The 17,770-nt window shown below is 41.4% G+C and overlaps 1 protein-coding gene across 1 annotated transcript in view; it reads left to right on the top strand.

Moving 5' to 3' along the window:
• CCBE1 (collagen and calcium binding EGF domains 1) overlaps window positions 1-17,770 on the top strand; it is a 284,295-nt gene that overhangs the window by 232,213 nt on the left and 34,312 nt on the right. The window contains exons 3-4 of the mRNA XM_018570448.1: window positions 2,110-2,162; window positions 9,012-9,146. Coding sequence (XP_018425950.1) covers window positions 2,110-2,162; window positions 9,012-9,146 — 188 coding nt within the window. The remainder of the gene's footprint in view (window positions 1-2,109; window positions 2,163-9,011; window positions 9,147-17,770) is intronic.

The raw sequence follows: 17,770 nt of genomic DNA, 5'->3' as shown, positions 1-17,770 counted from the left end.
ACTGTACCAATACACACTTCTGTGTTCTTTGTTACTGCAATTACATGCTCTTCTATATTCAGCCTGTTTAATGGAAAGGCACACTTCTGCTAGTTTATACAACTATCTCTATCTCTATTGATAAATAGATAGATAGATAGATAGATAGATAGATAGATAGATAGATAGATAGATAGATAGATAGATAGATAGATAATTTTAACAACGACAACACAGTCAACCGTTATCTGTTTCCTGCCATGGTCTTCACACTGTGCATTATCTGTTCATGATCTGTTCAAAGCTGTCTGACCCAGTGCACTCTATCTATTCAGCCCATGTGTAATACAATTTCCTATATTCATCTCTAATTATGTGTGTCCGTTTCTATGACTTCATTGCCTTATTTATTTGCACAACTACTCTTTCAGGGTGGGTCCTTTTCCCTTGATAAGCACTACTTTTTATTTGAATAATCAAAATAAGAGATTGGGTTATATAAGAAAAGTCCTTAAAGTGAACCTGTGCTTTGCCGTGATGGGGAACCTTTGCTCTGTTCAGCTGCTTGGAGTGAGAAGAGGAAGCTCTGTGAATGTTAAATGAGCATCATCGTTAGGGCATGTGAGTTTCTCCCAACATGGCTCCCCTGTTTCAATTGGCTGCTTAATTGTCATTCAGTGTTGCAGTCTCATCCATTATGCATTACAAGGGATCTGTTAACTGCACGGATTAGTGAAACATGATGCTGTGAAGAATCTAAAACCAAATTGGCATGCTGTATTGTATACTTGGGTTCAAAGTTTTGCATTGCAAAGCAATCTAAGGCCCCTTTCACAGGGCCTGATCAGGAGGGGGTCCAGACACAGATCCCCTGCTGATCAGAACAGATGTGACCTTTGTGATATCCATGTCTGTTCAGTTTTAAAAAAAATTAAAAATTACCCGACCCATGTTGGTCTATGGAGAAATGGATGGAAATGGACTTACCCCTGATCCAGCATGATCAGGTCCAGCGAAATAGAACTCTGATCCATTTGTTTTTCGGAACCTGGCCAGAGCCTGTCCATTTAGTTCCAGATGCCCATAGACTAACATTGTGCTTTTAGTGAGACCTGCCTGGAAAACTGACAGATGGACCTGATCGGCAAGCTCGTTTGAAAGGACTCTTAAAATGAGTGTAAACCCTAAATGAATGTCACCTTTAAAAAAAAAACCTTTTATACACCTTTTGTTGCATCTCAGTGCTGCTGATATCCTGTGGCCTCTTTGCATGGCATTTCTTAATGGTAACAAGAGTGGACCATGACTTAATGGTAACAAGAGTGGACCATGACTTAATGGTAACAAGAGTGGACCATGACTTAACAGTAACAAGAGTGGACCATAGCTTAATGGTAACAAGAGTGGACCATAGCTTAATGGTAACAAGAGTGGACCATGAGTTAATGGTAACAAGCGTGGACCATGACTTAATAGTAACAAGAATGGACCATAGCTTAATGGTAACAAGAGTGGACCGTGGCTTAATGGTAATAAGAGTGGACCGTGACTTAATAGTAACAAGAGTGGACCATAGCTTAATGGTATTAAGAGTGGACCATGACTTAATGGTAACAAGAGTGGACCATAGCTTAATGGTAACAAGAGTGGACCGTGGCTTAATGGTGACAGGAGTGGACCACGACTTTGTATTTAAACAACTGCTGGTAGTCACCTTTGAACAAGGGCCTTCACTGGCAGGAGCACCAGATATTATAATAATGAAAGCTGCATATTTAAAAATACTGAAAAGCAATATGTTAAAGGTTAAATAAGATTTTAGTGATTGGATTTACACTTACATTAGATTCAAGATGTGAGGAATCCTTTTCAGACTGCATTGTATATGTAGGTTCAGAGTTATTCAATGCAAAGCATTCTTAACAATTCCTAAGCTTTTATTGTTTTTAATGAAATACAAATGTTTTCAGAGACTTGTTTCCCCCTTTAATGCAGTTTGTGCTTTTCCGTGGTTTGCTTTGTTGGGCTGTGAATAATGGAAATCATTTGCTGTGTCGTGCGCCATGTCATGTTATGTTAACGTTATATGTGGTTTTTATATGATACCTATGTATTTATTTTGTCTTTCAGGAAGAGCTGCTGCAAAGGCTATAAATTTGTCCTTGGACAATGCATTCCTGAAGGTAAACATTTTATTACCCTGAATTTGCTGATCACGTCATTTAAAGGCGAGGTCCACTCAAAACTTAACAGTAAAAGTATAATTAAACTCTTGGGGGTTTTTTTGCATTTATCTACTGCTAGCAAAATAATAAAGTTACCAAAAAGGTAATTACTTACCTCTGCCACTGCCGCTCGCTCCCGTCTGAAGATCTGGAGCTTCTCGAGCAGCCAAGCAGGATGGTGGGACGGGCGCATGCGCAGTACAGATCTTTGGGAGGGAGAAGAGAAGAGACACAGTGTAAGTAAATGCACTCAGCCAGGAGCTTGCACGTCGGACAGACACTGTGGGACATAGAAGACACATCAGTCAGTGGTGGATCAGAGACCTGCACCAGCTCTGGAGGGATTGCTGAATACAAGTGGAAGGTGATCGGATCAAGAGGCATCATTTAAAGGAGAACTATGGGGTTAGGGATTTTCCCCATAGTTCTTCTTAGGGTAACGGGAGAACACAAACTAGCGTCCTCCCTTCACACAAAGCTCAGTATACCGCGAGCTATAGCTTGCGGTATACTGAGACAATACAGCCGGAACGGATCCCGACAATTATGTCTGGATCCACCCAGCTGCGTGAATGACAGCTGGCTGTGCCTATCTAGAGGCAGAGCCAGCTGTACCCGCCCCCTCCCCCGTCCGATCCGCCAGTCAGCGCTGGAGGATCGGAGAGGGGAGGGGGAATCCAGTCCCTCCCCTGTCACAGCTCTCTGCCGGCACAGGATCAAGAAGTGAGCGAGCGCCGGTATGTGTTCGCTCACTAGCCGATCTACTGAGCCGACCTGTGACAGTTTCATTGTCACAGGTCGGCTCAGATTATGAGGCAGAGTGAAAATCACTCACCTCATAATTCTCCTTTAAGGTAAGTCCTTAAAGCAGCATGGGGGAGAGGGGAAATTGTGACTTTAATGTCACTTTAAGTTCAAGTGGGATATTGCCGGGTTGACTCATCACAAAGGCAAACATGGGATCCATTTTCTATGATTTTAAAGAACAGCTGGGCTGAGACCTCCTCACTATAGCCATTGGAGAATGTGTAGGTGGAAAATGAGGGAGAGAGAAACAGGGAGTTGTAGGAAGTTTGTGGGCGGTTGAAATCTGCATCTATCCAAAACCATATAAAAAGTGAAACTCCAAGAAAAAATGATCTATACCTAAACTATGTTTATTGAAAGGATTCAGCAAACGTCATTGAAGATTGCTACCTTTCTTTGGTTTAGGAGAAAGTAATACAAGCATTCTCTTGCCTTTTCTCAAACTGACCACTAAGTGGGACAGTCTGCCTTCATTATCATCACCTGATCAGTCTACATGCTGTAATAGAAAACAAAACAGTCAATACATCCTTTAAAATGGGCTCTTTGAAAGTATCTAACTCAAAATGAAGCTCCAAATACAGAGAATGGTTGTAATTTATCATCAAGCTGCGTGCAAACATCTGTGGAAAAAATAGAGAGCCAATTGCATGAAAAGGAAATTAGATTTCTGAGAGCATTCTTTACACACTGTACAGCACCTCTCTGAGGGTGTTGCCATTGCAATTCTGAAAGATATTTGCAAAGTGGAATTATTTTTAGCATATTTGAAAATCGTGTTTCTAAAGCTCAGACTTTTTTGGGGTAGATTGGTGAAGGGTTAGAACCTGTCATGTTTTTGTTGCTGGAAGTAGAGGAAAGATTTGGTTCTCACTCAGGTCTTAAGCAGTGCAGAGGGAGAGATTATCCCTAAGCAGCTCTCTTTTGAGATTGGTGGCTGAAGGTTGGCTGTTTGCTCTTAATGGGTGTGCAAGAAGAAAAGCTCCAAAAGCAGAATGTATAAAGTCCATATTTCATTTTATTCAGTCTCATATTATAAAAACACATTGCATTTTGTGAGTTTAAAGGGCCCCCCTTTATCAGAGCTACAAGTAACACATAAAAGATTTTGCTCAGTATACAGTATTGACTCTTGTGTAGAATAGTGTAGAATAGGATAGGATCAACATAAATATATAGGTATTTGTATAAGGTATTATATAAGTATTCTAAAACTAAGTCAACTTATGGGGATACCATACAAAATTCTATAATAATTATTATTATAGATTATTGATAATCTCAGGCCAATCTCCTTACTCCCATTCACCTGCAAACTCCGAGAACACCTAATCTACAGCCGCTTGAGCTGCCACTTCACTGATGACTAGCTCCTTAACCACTTACAGTCCGGCTTTGGCCCCCAACACTCCACTGAAACCGCCCTCCTAAAACTCACTAATGACTTACTAACTGCTAAAAGCAATGGCCACTACTCCTTACTCTTGCAATTAGACCTTTCTAGCTACACCTCCTCTCTTGGTCAGTTGATAACCTCACATGGCTTCCAATACCATCTCTATACTGACACTCAGATATACAGGTGAAACTCGAATAATTAGAATATCGTGCAAAGTTCATTTATTTCACTAATGCAACTTAAAAGGTGAAACTAATATATGAGATAGACTCATTACATGCAAAGCAAGATAATTCAAGCCGTGATTTGTCATAATTGTGATGATTATGGCTTACAGCTCATGAAAACCCCAAGAACCCCAAATCCACAACCTCAAAAAAGTAGATTATTACATGCAATCAATAAAACAAGGATTGTACGTAGAACAATATGGGACCTCTGAAAAGTACAAGCATGCATATGTACTCAGTACTTGGTTTGGGCCCCTTTTGCAGAACTTACTGCAATTACTTGTCCACGATATTCTAATTATTCGAGTTTCATCTGTATCTCTCCACTCCACAACTCACCCCTTCAGTGTCCTTGCGCGTCACTAACTTACTAACTGACACAACTGGGCTCTTCCCCCCCCCCCCCCCCCCCCATGCACCTTCCTCCAACTTTTCCATTGAGATTGATAGCACAACTATCCCTCCCAACCCCCATGCCAAGGAGCTAGGCGAAATCCTGGACTCTGACATTACCTTTCTGCTCCACCTCCAATCACTATCCAAATCCTGCCTTCTTCACCTTCATAACATCTCCAAAATACGCCCCTTCCTCACCAATTAAACCTCAAAACTGCTTATCCATTCAATTGTTATCTTTCGTCTTGACTATTGCAACTCCCTCCTCATTGGCCTTCCACTACACAGGATATCCCCCTTCAGTCTATCATGAATGCTGCTGCTAGACTTATCCACCTAACCAACCGCTCAGTGTCTGCAACCCCCCTCTGCCTATCCCTTCACTGGCTTCCAATAGCCCAAAGGATAAAATTCTAAATTTTAATAACTTACAAAGCCATCTACAACTCTGCCCCCGGCTCCACAACTCCTCCCCCAGCTATTTTTCCAACCTTGTCCCAAAGTATCACCCTAACTGTCCTCTTCGCTCCTCCCAAGACCTCCTGCTCTTTAGCTCCCTCGTCAACGCCTCCAATGCTCACCTCCAGGACATCTATAGAGTCACTCCCATCCTCTGGAACTTCCTACCCCAACCTGTCCCGACTATCTCCTACCTTGCCTGCCTTTAGGCAATCCCTGAAGACTCATCTCTTCAGGGAAGCCTACCCCACCTTAGCCTAACCACTGAACTTTTACTTTCCCAAACAACTCATCCCCACACAGCTACCACCTCTTGTATCACTTGCCCCTCTCTTTTAGATTGTAAGCTCTCACGGGCAGGGCCCTCCTCACCATCTGGTCTTGAATTGCAATAATAATAATAATCATCATCATCATTATAATAATATAGATCATTTTAGATTTTTTTTAGATTATCTTCCCATAATTCCTATCTGTACGTGATGTCTTCATTGTGCAAGGTATCCCTTTATGTTACTGATGAAGGGGGACCCTTTGAACGCCTGAAACATGATGAATTTTTATAATATAAAATGTGGACTTTATCGGTTCTGCTTTTGGCACTTTTCACCTTGCACATTCAGATTTTTACTATCAATTCATAAAGGAGCTACTTTCTTTTGCAACACATTTCAAAATGAATCAATGTGATGTTTTGTTAGTCAAATTCCCACCCATACTCTTTGAATGCAGCACCTTAAATTGTATGTAAACCCTAACAATCAATTTATTTATTTTTTATTATTTATTTATTTATGTATTTATTTGTATTTGCTCTCTCTTGGTCTGTTTAAATATACTTTTAAAAACATGTTGTTCTATTTGTTTGATAAGTACAAAAAAGAACGTCTTCAACCTGCCTGAAATTCTGTGTTTTTCTGTGTCCTCTGCATTGTTAAATCATTAAGTAAATAGGATCATTAAGTAAAACTTAGGGGAAAAAATCTGCAAAAAGAAAACTAATGCAGCCACCACATCTAACACTGGTAAGCTGCAACATATTACATTTTTTAAATTAAACTTTACCCAACCAGTATCACTTCTGGCTGAGTGTACTAATGAGTAACCCCTCCAGTGCCCTCAAGCCTAATGCCCAGCTGTCAGGCTCAGTTCTGCTGATCCCGAACCAAAGCTCTTCACGCGCTAAGCTCTCTCCCGAGCCTCTGTGGATGTAACGGCGAGTTTGAGGCGTTAAAACTTTCTTTGGCATCTAGACCCTGGTTGAGTCATAACTAACATATTAAACTTCATTGCCAGCTTACACTGAACTCCCTGAAGTGTCAAGCGGTAGATCATATGAAGCATAACTGTTAAAAGCGGTGCACTTGGCATGAAAACTCTTGCGGAGCATCAGAATTTCTGTCTTTCTCTTTCGCTCCGTGTTGACAGCTGCCTCACCATACACTTGTGGACCGGGCCCTGCTATGCGTTCTTGCCCCGGACTAGGTTTCTCTTCTTTGGGAAGCTGAGAAAATAAATTGAAAACTTATTTGATTTTCTAAAAATTCCTTTTTTTAATTCCGAAAATATTTTTCCAGGGAGTAGAAACCAACTTTTTTTAAACCTAGCCCAGAATTTTGTTTAGTTCACATGAAAAGTGCTATCGATGCTGGGTCCCAGTAGGTGGCTTGTATGAAAAACATACTGAGCAAGAAAAACCTGCAAGCCACAAGAGGAAACATATGTGAATTTTCTGTATACTGGTATGTCAATAAAAATATCAGGTTTAAAAAGGAAAACTTGTTGCTGGATATGGTAATTATACGCCAAATAGGACCCTTTAATTAAATTTTGCCATCATCTTGTGTGATTTCGTCTTTTTGTAGTTCTCTCAAAATTTGAAATAATTTCTTGGGTGGAGTGTGGAAGGATTATTGAATCTAATGTACAAACTACCTTCATGTAAAATTTCTCTTCATAAATAAAGTTAGTAAACTTTAAAAAAAAAAGTAAATGTAAAGGTAACAAGTAAAAGTAAACTAAAAATAAAGCAAAGCAAAATTAAAGTGATACCAAACTCAGGATTTAAATCTTAAAAATACATTCAAGTACCTTAACTATTAACAAAAATGTATCTTATTTGCTCTACAGCCGAGTGATACACAAATAAGATAAATTTTTGTTAATAGTTAAAGGAGAACTATGGGGAAAAGTCTTAACCCCATAGTTCTCCCTTGAGGTACTTTAATTAATTTTTAAGATTTAACTCCTGAATTTAGTGTCACATTAATCCTTTTCTTTGCAGGGTGCACTTTAATTTTTTCAATCTATTGAAAGAGTCCATTTAGAAAATCTTCACCAGCACACTTTCTCATAAAACAAATGACATCAGCAAGAGTCCTCACAGTCCTTTCTTCTTTTTTCGCATTTTTGTTAACCTGTTCTTTTAAACAGTCACATAAAAAATGACTACAGTAATTACTCAAAATAGAAACTTACTGTAATAGTTTCTTTTGAAATGAATCGCAACTGGTTTCAGTGCCATTTGAGTCATTTGCACATTTCAGCTACGAGCTTTTTTTATTCAGCAATAACTTTTATTACTGATGTGAGACATATATAGAAAATAAATATCTAAACAAAAAATGTTTTTTTTTGTGTTGGGGGTGAGTAAACAAGTCTTGCTTTTGACCATATTTTCTAAATTATTTAATTTTATATATATTTTAAAAAGAAGTTAAAAAACAATTATCAAATAAATGCAAACTTATTTTATTGATTTTTTTTCATTGTGGAATTCTTTAGGAGGTCTCTGGCGAGGTTACAGCTTTTTTTCTACTTTGACCTGGGAACATTTTGAAATAAGTGCTGCTATAAACATTTCTAACTTTACTCTGCAAATTGTCCAGTTTATACTGACATTACCACAATTGTTTGTATTCGCAAAATAAATTAAAAGTTTTTTAGATTATTTTTCCATGTGGTTTTATAATGCTTACAGCCTTACACTAAAGAAAACGAAAACACAAAAAGTTCACATGAACAGTATAAAAATGTGAATTTAAAAAGGTAGTAGGCAGAGGAGGAAGGAGGTAATCAGGGCAAGTTAGGGGTGAAAGGGGTCATAAACGGTTAAATAAGAAGTAACTTTTAATTAAAAGAAAAAAGAAGCCTTTTATTTTTCTACTTTTAGAGAATCTTCAGCAACTGATTCCTGATTGGCTGGAAAGCCGGCTCCATGCTCCCTCATCACAAGTGACAAGGGAGCATGGAGCCGGCTTCCCGGCCAATCAGGAAGCCAGGCAACGTGTAATGACTCGCTGCCCGGCTTCCTCATACCGGAAGTATCAAGCTAGGCATCGGAGCATTTGGGCGAGTACGAGTACTCGCCCAAATACTCGGCACCGATACTTGTATCGGTATCGGTGGATCTCTGGTTACTATGAACAAGAACAGTATGGTTTCTGTTGTTATTTTAGTCATGGTCTATACCAATATAAATTAAATAATAATTAAATAACTATTTGCCCTTCACAGATTATGACGTGTGCTCGGAAGCGCCATGTGAACAGCAGTGTACGGATAACTTTGGTCGAGTCCTGTGCACTTGTTATTCTGGCTATCAGTATGACCGTGAGAGGCATAGGAACAGAGAGAAGCCGTATTGCCTCGGTAAGTGTAATGCATGTCAACAGCTGTCTGCTCTAGCTAGTCTAATCATAAAGGAAAAGCATGGTGTTGTTATAGATATTTTGTTTATCATGTTCAAGAAATGAAATTAAACATGTCCTTTTTACACATTTTTGTTAGGTTAGTATGGAACAATGCATAGGGAAATGTCTTATTTACCACTTGTCGCCTGCAGGTGGCCTACTGAAGTCAGTTCTCCACCACCACGGCTGATCCGTCTTACTACTATGCTATAGATTTATTCTGCTCTTCCGTGCATACAGTATATGACCAAAGATTTGTGGACAACTGACCACCACACAAATATGAGCTTGTTGGACGTCCTGTTCCAAAATCATTGGTATTAATATGAAGTAGCCGCACTTTCCTTTATGGCTACATCAGCTTTCACTCTTTCAGGAAGGCTTTTATCAAGATTTTGGAGGGTGTCTGTGGGAATGTGTGTCCATTCAACCTGAAGAGCTTTTGTGAGATCAGGTACTGATGTTGGATAATAACACCAAAATCAGAGTTCCTATATATCCCAAAGGTGTTTAGTAAGATTGAGGTCAGGGCTCTCGAGTTCTTGCACACCAAACTTATCAAACCATGTCTTTATGGAGCTGGCTTTGCTCTCAGGGGCACAGTAATAGGGCCTCCTCAAACTGTTACCACAAGTTTGGAAGTGCACAATTGTCTAAAATATATTTTTTTGCTGTAGTATTAAAGCGGACCGTTACCCATGTCTTTAACGTAACAGCAAGCACACCTTTTGAAATGTTTAGTAATGACAATCTACAATCACATACTTCTAGATCATTGCCGGCTTTGTATTCTTTGCATTCCTTATTTTTCTTTTCTTCCCCAGTCTTTTGACAGTGGCCATGTTTACTGAGGGCAGATTACTAGCTCTCCTATTACTTCCTGGATTTCTGGCACATGTGACTAGACATGTGACTAGGACATGTGACCATGCACATCATCTCAGGGGAGGAAAATGCCTTTCCCTGAGATCTCATGAGATTACAGATGAGATTTCCCAAAAAGGCTCAGCTGATGACAAGGCAATCCCAGTGTGCATTGCGTTGGAAAACTGAAGTAATTTTGCCCTTTGAAAGCAGGAAATGAATGCTCTGCAAATCTAAGTATATCACAATCACAGCATTTTACACCTGACATGTCTATGTTATTAATCATCATACATAGAAAGATGCATTGGTAGAATTCGATTTTTGAGTGTAAAGATTCGCCTTAATGGTACACGTCACGGAAAACACTTGAACTCAGCACTTTGTAAGTATGTTTTACACTATATGACAAAAAGTATGTGGACACCCACATACTTTTTGTCATATAGTGTTAAAATACAGAAGCTGATACTGATTAATTATTTATAAAGGTGCAGGCTGTGTCTTTCTAGTCCTCACATCTCAACCTAGTCATTCATGGACCTGTAACAAGCATGCAGTCAGGACCCTGGAAACACCTAAAGTCAATAACTTGGAGAGGTGTCCACGTACTGTACGTTTGGCCATACAGTTGTAGGTTTGATGGTTGGGTGTCCACAAGATTTTAGCCATATAGATACAAACAAAGCCACTTTCATATAGTGTACAGCCCAGTGACTCAGAGAAGGAACATAGCTCCAACCTGTCCAGCCCCAACATAGTTGTGAAATATGGCAGGGAGATCTCGCTGTTGGAGTATCCCAGTCATAAGAAGCCAGGGACTGACCCAGCTCACCAGGCTCGATCTATAACTAAAATATCACCCTTGTGTGGACTGATACTTTAATATTGTGCTATTAAAATTACCTTTAGCCCTCATTCACACGAGAAACGTCCAGCCCACACAGATCAGTGCTGTCTGCACGTCCGTACGGGTGCGGGTGTCCCTGCTCGGGCGCAGACAGGATCCATCCTGTCTGCGTACGGGTACGAACACCCGCACCCGTACGGACGTGCAGGTCAGGTGAGCGTAGGTCGGCATACGGCCGCATACTCCCATAGAGAAGGACAGACTGCTGCGTTTAATCACACGCAGCACCTGTCCTTCCCGGGACACGTTACAGCCATGCACACAGCACGGATCTGCATGGGCCGGCTGTTTCTCGCGTGAATGAGGGCTTAAGCCCTGAGATAGATTGTGATAGATTAACCAACAGCTTTGTAATGTGAGGGCCTTGCACTTCGGATAACCTGGATTTTAGGTAGGCCTCACACTGCATAGTTGTTGCTAAATCAAATGACGATTGTATTGATTTTGTACAATGAGATTGTAACATGTGTGGTGAGCTTTTTACATGTGAAAAACAAAATCCACAAATCCAGGCTTGTTTATGCAGATGCAGGATGTGTAGACATAATACTTTTTGGACCAGAAAAGTAATTTATTAAATAGCTCAGACATATTTTGTAACTGCAGCATCAGTAATGAGCAACATAATAGCTGTGTGTATGAGATGTATGCTCGGAATGTATCCATACTATGCAACCTGCACAACAGGGGACCAATCTCATTCCTACAACTTAAAACAATAGGAAACATGTGTTATCAGAGGCTGAAAATAGAAAAATAGCCAACAAAGCAGTCATGTCATAATAGAGAGAACACAGCAGATTATCTCTTCTAAGAGCACCTGTCATTTAGCAGCAGGCATAATAGGGGAGGGTTCCCAATGCAGACACTTTTGTTGGTCCTTTCACTGGGATGAATTTGTTGCCTTTTAAAGCATGGGCATTGCTAGTGCTGGGGACCCGGGGCACATGCCCTGCCATGAGTCCTGAGGACACGACTGCCTGACATTGTTTCTTGTTTTGGTGGCTGTTCAGAGCAAAGGAATGCTCCCCTTAGCCCCCCTCATCGCTGGTCACATCACACAGTCAAGTGAAGGACTTAACCTTATTCTGAACTGCTGCTACATCTGAGGTCTAGGTCTGGCAGCCAATCAGCATCGACCTTTCAAACCTTAACTGAACAAACTAAAGAGAAAAGCTGATTGGTTGCCATATGCAACTGCTTCAGATTCCTCTGCTCCAGTTTTGATAAATTCGCCTCAATGTATTTTGAAAATGTGTTTTATATACTTATTTTCCATTCTCCTTAGTGCCATCTGGCAGCCATCATAAAACATTACATAGGACAAAATTCAAAAATAGTTTGCCCGAGCAGCCCTACAAATTTTTTATACATAGACTATGTGTGCAAAGCCAGCTCCATGAAAACAATGAGTTTGGGGAGGAGAAATTCTAGTGTTCTGCACAGTTTTTTTTGTGTAAAGCACTTCCATGTGCATCTTATTTTAAAAGCTGGTAATGAATTGATGAGTGTGTTTGCCATTTGTTTCACATTTTGGATATGGTGTAGGGACACACTGAGGGATTCAGATGCCAATGTGATGTGCTGGGCTTCTGGTGTGTCCCTGTGCCGTTAAAGGAGAACTATGGGGTTAGGGCTTTTCCCCATAGTTATCCTTAGGGTAACGGGAGGACACAAACTAGCGTTCTCCCGTGACCCAAAGCTCAGTATATCGCAAGCTACAGCTCGCGGTATACTGAGATGCCGGAACGGATCCCGACATTGCTGTCGAGATCCACCCAGCTGCGGGATTGACAGCTGGCTCTGCCTATCCAGATTGGATAGATCGGGAAGTGAGCGAGCGACGGTATTTGTTCGCTCACTTCCCGATCTACTGAGCCGACCTGTGACAGTTTTATTGTCACAGGTCGGCTCAGATTATGAGGCTGAGTGAAAATCGCTCGCCTTATAATTCTCCTTAAGGAGAAATAGACCTCTGCACTCAATTCATCCTTTGCTATATATGCTCCAAGATGGAGGCTCTCAAAGATGAGAGTTAGGGCCAAACTACAAAGGGGGACCTTGACGAGGCAGTATGGCTTCCACATAGTTGTACAACTAAAATCTCCTTTCTGTAACCCTAATAGTTATACAGGGCAACTTGGTTTTTTTTTGCAGGCTAGCTGGTGACTGTGCTGGAAACTTTTGTTTTTGTCCTTCACAGATCGCTGACTTATAACCTACCTTTGGGATGAATCGGAATGTCAATTGCTAGTTAGGTCCCATCCCATCCCATCCCAAATCGGTGACCTGACCTCATAAATGCTCTTTTAGCCTATTAGGCACAAATTCCCACAGACACACTAGGAAGCCTTCCCAGAAGAGCGGAGGCTGTTATAGCCTCAAAAAGGGGGTAAAACTTCAAATGAATGCCCACGGTTTTGGAATGGGATATCCAACATGCTCAATGAGGTGCGAGGGTCAGGTGGCCACCAACTTTTGCCCAAGGAGTGTATTTTCATAGCTTCCCTTAGATAGAAATGTGGCAGAGGCCATTAGTAACTGGATTCTTGATTTGTTACAGTCGCTTTTTAACTTTATTGATCCTATTATTTGTAAGTTGTAGTTTGCATGCTTATGCTCCTGAATTCATTGTGTTGGGAATGAGCTTTTGCAAACATATGCTGCCACCTAGAGGACAAAGTGTAGCTGACGCCTGCTACCATTGCCATGTTGATCATTGTTTGCCAGCGGTGCAGCTTAGCATGAAGAAAGAGTGTTTATTTTTGCAAAAGAAAAAATAATAAAATCTCTTTACCAAACATGAAAGCTATGCAAGTGCTGAATTATAGATAATATGCTGTTTGAGTATTGGTTACATATGAGGCAATCTGAAATCTATGTAATAACACATAATACCACTTAGTAATAGCTGCGCTAGCTGCCAATTTGGAATTAGGCATCAGAGAGTGAGAGTGGATCACAGCAGTGACCATGGTGCTCAACGAAAGTTGGAGGAAGTGACAGTGTCTGAGCTGTTCTCGGGGGCTGTGTTCCCAAAAGGCCTGTGCCTTGAAAAGCAGTGCAGAGGGGCAAAGCCAAAGAACTACATTTAGACATTATACTTCTAGCCAGGGGCAGGGGCATATCTACGGCAAGGCAAACAAGGCCTTGGGCGGCACTTTCCAGGGGGGGGTGGCAAAAAATGCCACCCCCAAAACAGTGAGGCGAGGCGGGCTGCGCAGAATCTGGCACCCTCGGCTGCCTAATCAAAGAAAGTAAGTCCCTGTTGGAGGAGGCCGGAGTCCTCCCAGGGTCCAATCAATATTAAAGACGGCCTTGGCTGGCTCTTCGTCCACTAAAACTACTACTACATGGTTGCTTTTATATATTATTATACAGTATTATATTTTGTAGTTGCAGGTTAGCTTTAGGGCTTGCTTAGATAGGCAAATTGTAATTTGCACAGAGATGTATTTAATTTGCTTTTGAGATCAGGTTAGAAATGTTTCTGATTCCTAAACAGAAACCTATAGCTCATCTCCTTCTCCTCCTAAAGCTATTTTTGCATCCCCATTGATTTGTAGGGTCAAAAGCAGCTCTGGCACACCCAGAAGTAGGGAAGGGTTAAAATCTCAATCAGGTTATTTTGTGCTGTCTCTGTTCTACTGGGAAGATGTCCCTTCACTTCCTGTCTTTAAGATGCAACAGAAAATGAGAGCAAGTCTGCCCAAAGTAAGAGGATTTCCACTCTTAATTGGGGTATACACAGTTCTATTTTTTTCATTAAACCCACGGACTGAACGGGGGAAAAAAAAGAGAACAGATTCCTCCATCAACGCTTAGGAGCGTTGGCGCAATAATCCTCTGCTGTTGGCTGCTGTCAGAATACCTGAACGGCACCCACGGTACAAATGTTGGCCAGTTTATCAGGAACCTGCTGAAATTTGAACTGTGTGTACCCAACTTTAGACAGTTGGCAAATGAAACGTTTGTCACATTTGGATGACTTACAAAAGAGTAAATATATATTAAAGGTAAGATTGTGCTACTGTCACGTACCTGGGGTGAAACTGTAGTAGTGAGGAGGCCTCCCTTGCACCTCGGGTCTTGAGGCCTCTGGGGATGGATACAGAGACCTGGCGGTCACCGAGTGGCACGAGTGACGGTGGTGTGGAGCACCGTGCAAGCCTAAATCTGAAGTCCGAGCCGGGGTCAAGTCCAATCTGGCAAAGAAGTACAAAAGGGCAAAGCAGAAGAATGGTCAAGTTCCAAGCCGGGGTCGGTTCCAATCAGGCAGCAAAGTACAATAGGGTAAGGCAGAAGAATGGTCAATATATGAATCCGAAGTCAAGGGCAGGAAGCAGGCAAGAGTAGTCACATGGGTTCCGGGTCACAACAAGTCCAAACAGATAACACACAGCACAGGAACAAGGAGAGACTGAAGATAATCCAGCAATTTGGCAGAGTCCAGGCTGGGCTTATATAGGGGAAGTGATAATTGAGGTCTAGGTCACTTCCTGTGCTCCTCCTTGGCGTTTTCCCGCCTTGCTGAATCGTGCCGTCTGCGCATGCGCGGGTTGGCGCGAATTTGTTTTGGTTCGTGCGGCTACGTGCCGTTGGTGGATGTACAGACGGCACTCGACTCTTACAGCTACCAGGGAGCGATGGGAGATTACCTGATAGGAGGCAAGCATTGAAGGGTTATTAAACCCTCAGGTGTTTTTGCATATATCTATTGCTAGCAAGCAGTAGATATATGCAAAACTAAAAAAAAAAACCCTTTCAAAAAGGTTTAAACTTATCTGTGCCTTCCCCATGCGCTCCCGTCCAAAAATCTGAAAAATCTCGGGCGGCCGCAAAGAATCTTGGGGCGGGTGCATGCGCAGTTCAGATTTTCGGACGGGAGACGAGGAGAGACACAAGGTAAGTCTATGGACAGCGTGCACCCGCATGCAGACACCGTGGGACAGGAAGTGCCAGAAAGACAGAGGAGTCCGCGCTGGATCGGAGGTCCACACAGCGCTGGAGAGAAGGCTGAAAACGACAGGAAAGAAGAAGAAAATCGGAGAGACGTAATTTAAGCTTTGTATTGGCAAAGCGCAGGTTTTGCTTTCAAATGAACCTCTGTCCATTCTATTAACACTCACATTTTTACATATTCTTAACAAGCAGTAGCTGAGTTTTAACACATGTGCCCACTGACCTCTGTAGCTGCAGGCACTGTGGAGCAATTCAGTGGAGCAATGTGGAACCTTTCAGGTCATCTCCCATTGCTTCCTCTGCCAGCAGATACATGGCAGCTTTTTCCTGTAAACAAGCAGCGGGTGCTATAAAATGTTCAGAAACCAAATGCAATCAGACCATAGAGTTCCTGTTCTGATCTTTGAGGATGAATTGCTCCACAGTAGCTACATTTACTGATTGTTAAGAGTTTTAAATGCTTTCATTTCAATATCCCTAGCCATAGTGTTATTTTAAGAGTTCTTAAGGATTTTCACCTCTTAATTGGGCTGAAAACCCACATTGGAAACTCCCGGCACTGGCTAGTCTCTAGCTGAGTCGAAATGTACTTCCACTAGTCACATGGTGCTCATGTAATAATCCATTTCCTTCTATTCTAGAACTTTCGCTCTTTAGATAATATAAAATTTTGCATTCATCTTCTAGCTCCAAAACAATTTTTCTGTCCGATTCCATTACTTGTTCATCTCTGCTCATTACGGTTCGGACACATTGGCATATATTATGGTTAGAAATTCATTGAATTTTACAAAAAAAAAATCTTGGCGCCCGCTCAGCTTTTGTCTATTTTATGAACTGCTTCTAATGTCACGGTATAAATCTTGCGGACACTTACGTGTTCTGCTTTTCATTGATGTTGGACACTGCCTGAACCAGATGGTTAACTCTGAAATCGTTTTTCTCGTGGTAAACTATGAAATTCGTTTTCAAAAAGTAATTCCTGAAATATTCTTTATTTACTCTCACGATCACAGACGCTCAAGGAACAAAAAAAAGTAAAAAACGTGATTTTCCATTTCCCGAGGGGATCTAAAAACCCCTCACGTAGAATGTGTTTTATCAGTTGAAGTCCAGTGAAGGTTGTATTTTAAATGAGGTGTTTACTACTGGAAACAGATATGAGAATGAAACGTATGGCAGATAGCAGCTGTCATTGCAAGGGAGATAGATGACTGGATAAAACAGACTGATGGTGATCAATTGTAAGATCACGACCCAGAAGCTATCACTCTATAGACACGGGAAGGCTGTTTAGTGTTTCCCTATCTATAAAATATACCATGTTTTTATCATATAATGATGGAGCACACTGGAAAAATATCAGTGTACAGACAGGAGACTATGGTAGCTAGAAAGAAAATACTGATTTGAAATACAGGAATTCCTCACTTAACGACCGAGTTCCATTCCTACGACCAGGTCGTTAAACGAATTGGTCGTTAAGCGAGGAACTGTGTACAGTACTGTACTGCATTAGTACAGTACGGTACATTGTTGCAGATGTACAGTACTGAACAGTGCACTGTAAATCGGGCAATAAAATACTTACCGAGACACACAGTGGAGAACGGAGTACAGCACTTCGGCCGGCGAGACGTCGCACTACCACGTTCCCGCACGTACGGTCAGAGAGTTGGTCGTAAGTGCGAGTGGTCGCAAAACAGGTAAGTCGTAAAATGAGGAATGTCTGCAACATTCTAGCCAAATGTACAAATATTGCTCTCAATGGACACAGACAGAGCCAGCTACCCTTGTGAGGTGACTAATGAAGTATACCTGCATACGCCACTGCATATGGCATATGT

This window comes from Nanorana parkeri, unplaced genomic scaffold (genome assembly GCF_000935625.1).
Source record: "Nanorana parkeri isolate BGI_ZX_2015 unplaced genomic scaffold, ASM93562v1 scaffold38, whole genome shotgun sequence".
Lineage (NCBI taxonomy): Eukaryota > Metazoa > Chordata > Amphibia > Anura > Dicroglossidae > Nanorana > Nanorana parkeri.
Note: the sequence above shows the minus strand (reverse complement) of the source record. Positions and strands in the feature narration are given on the sequence as shown.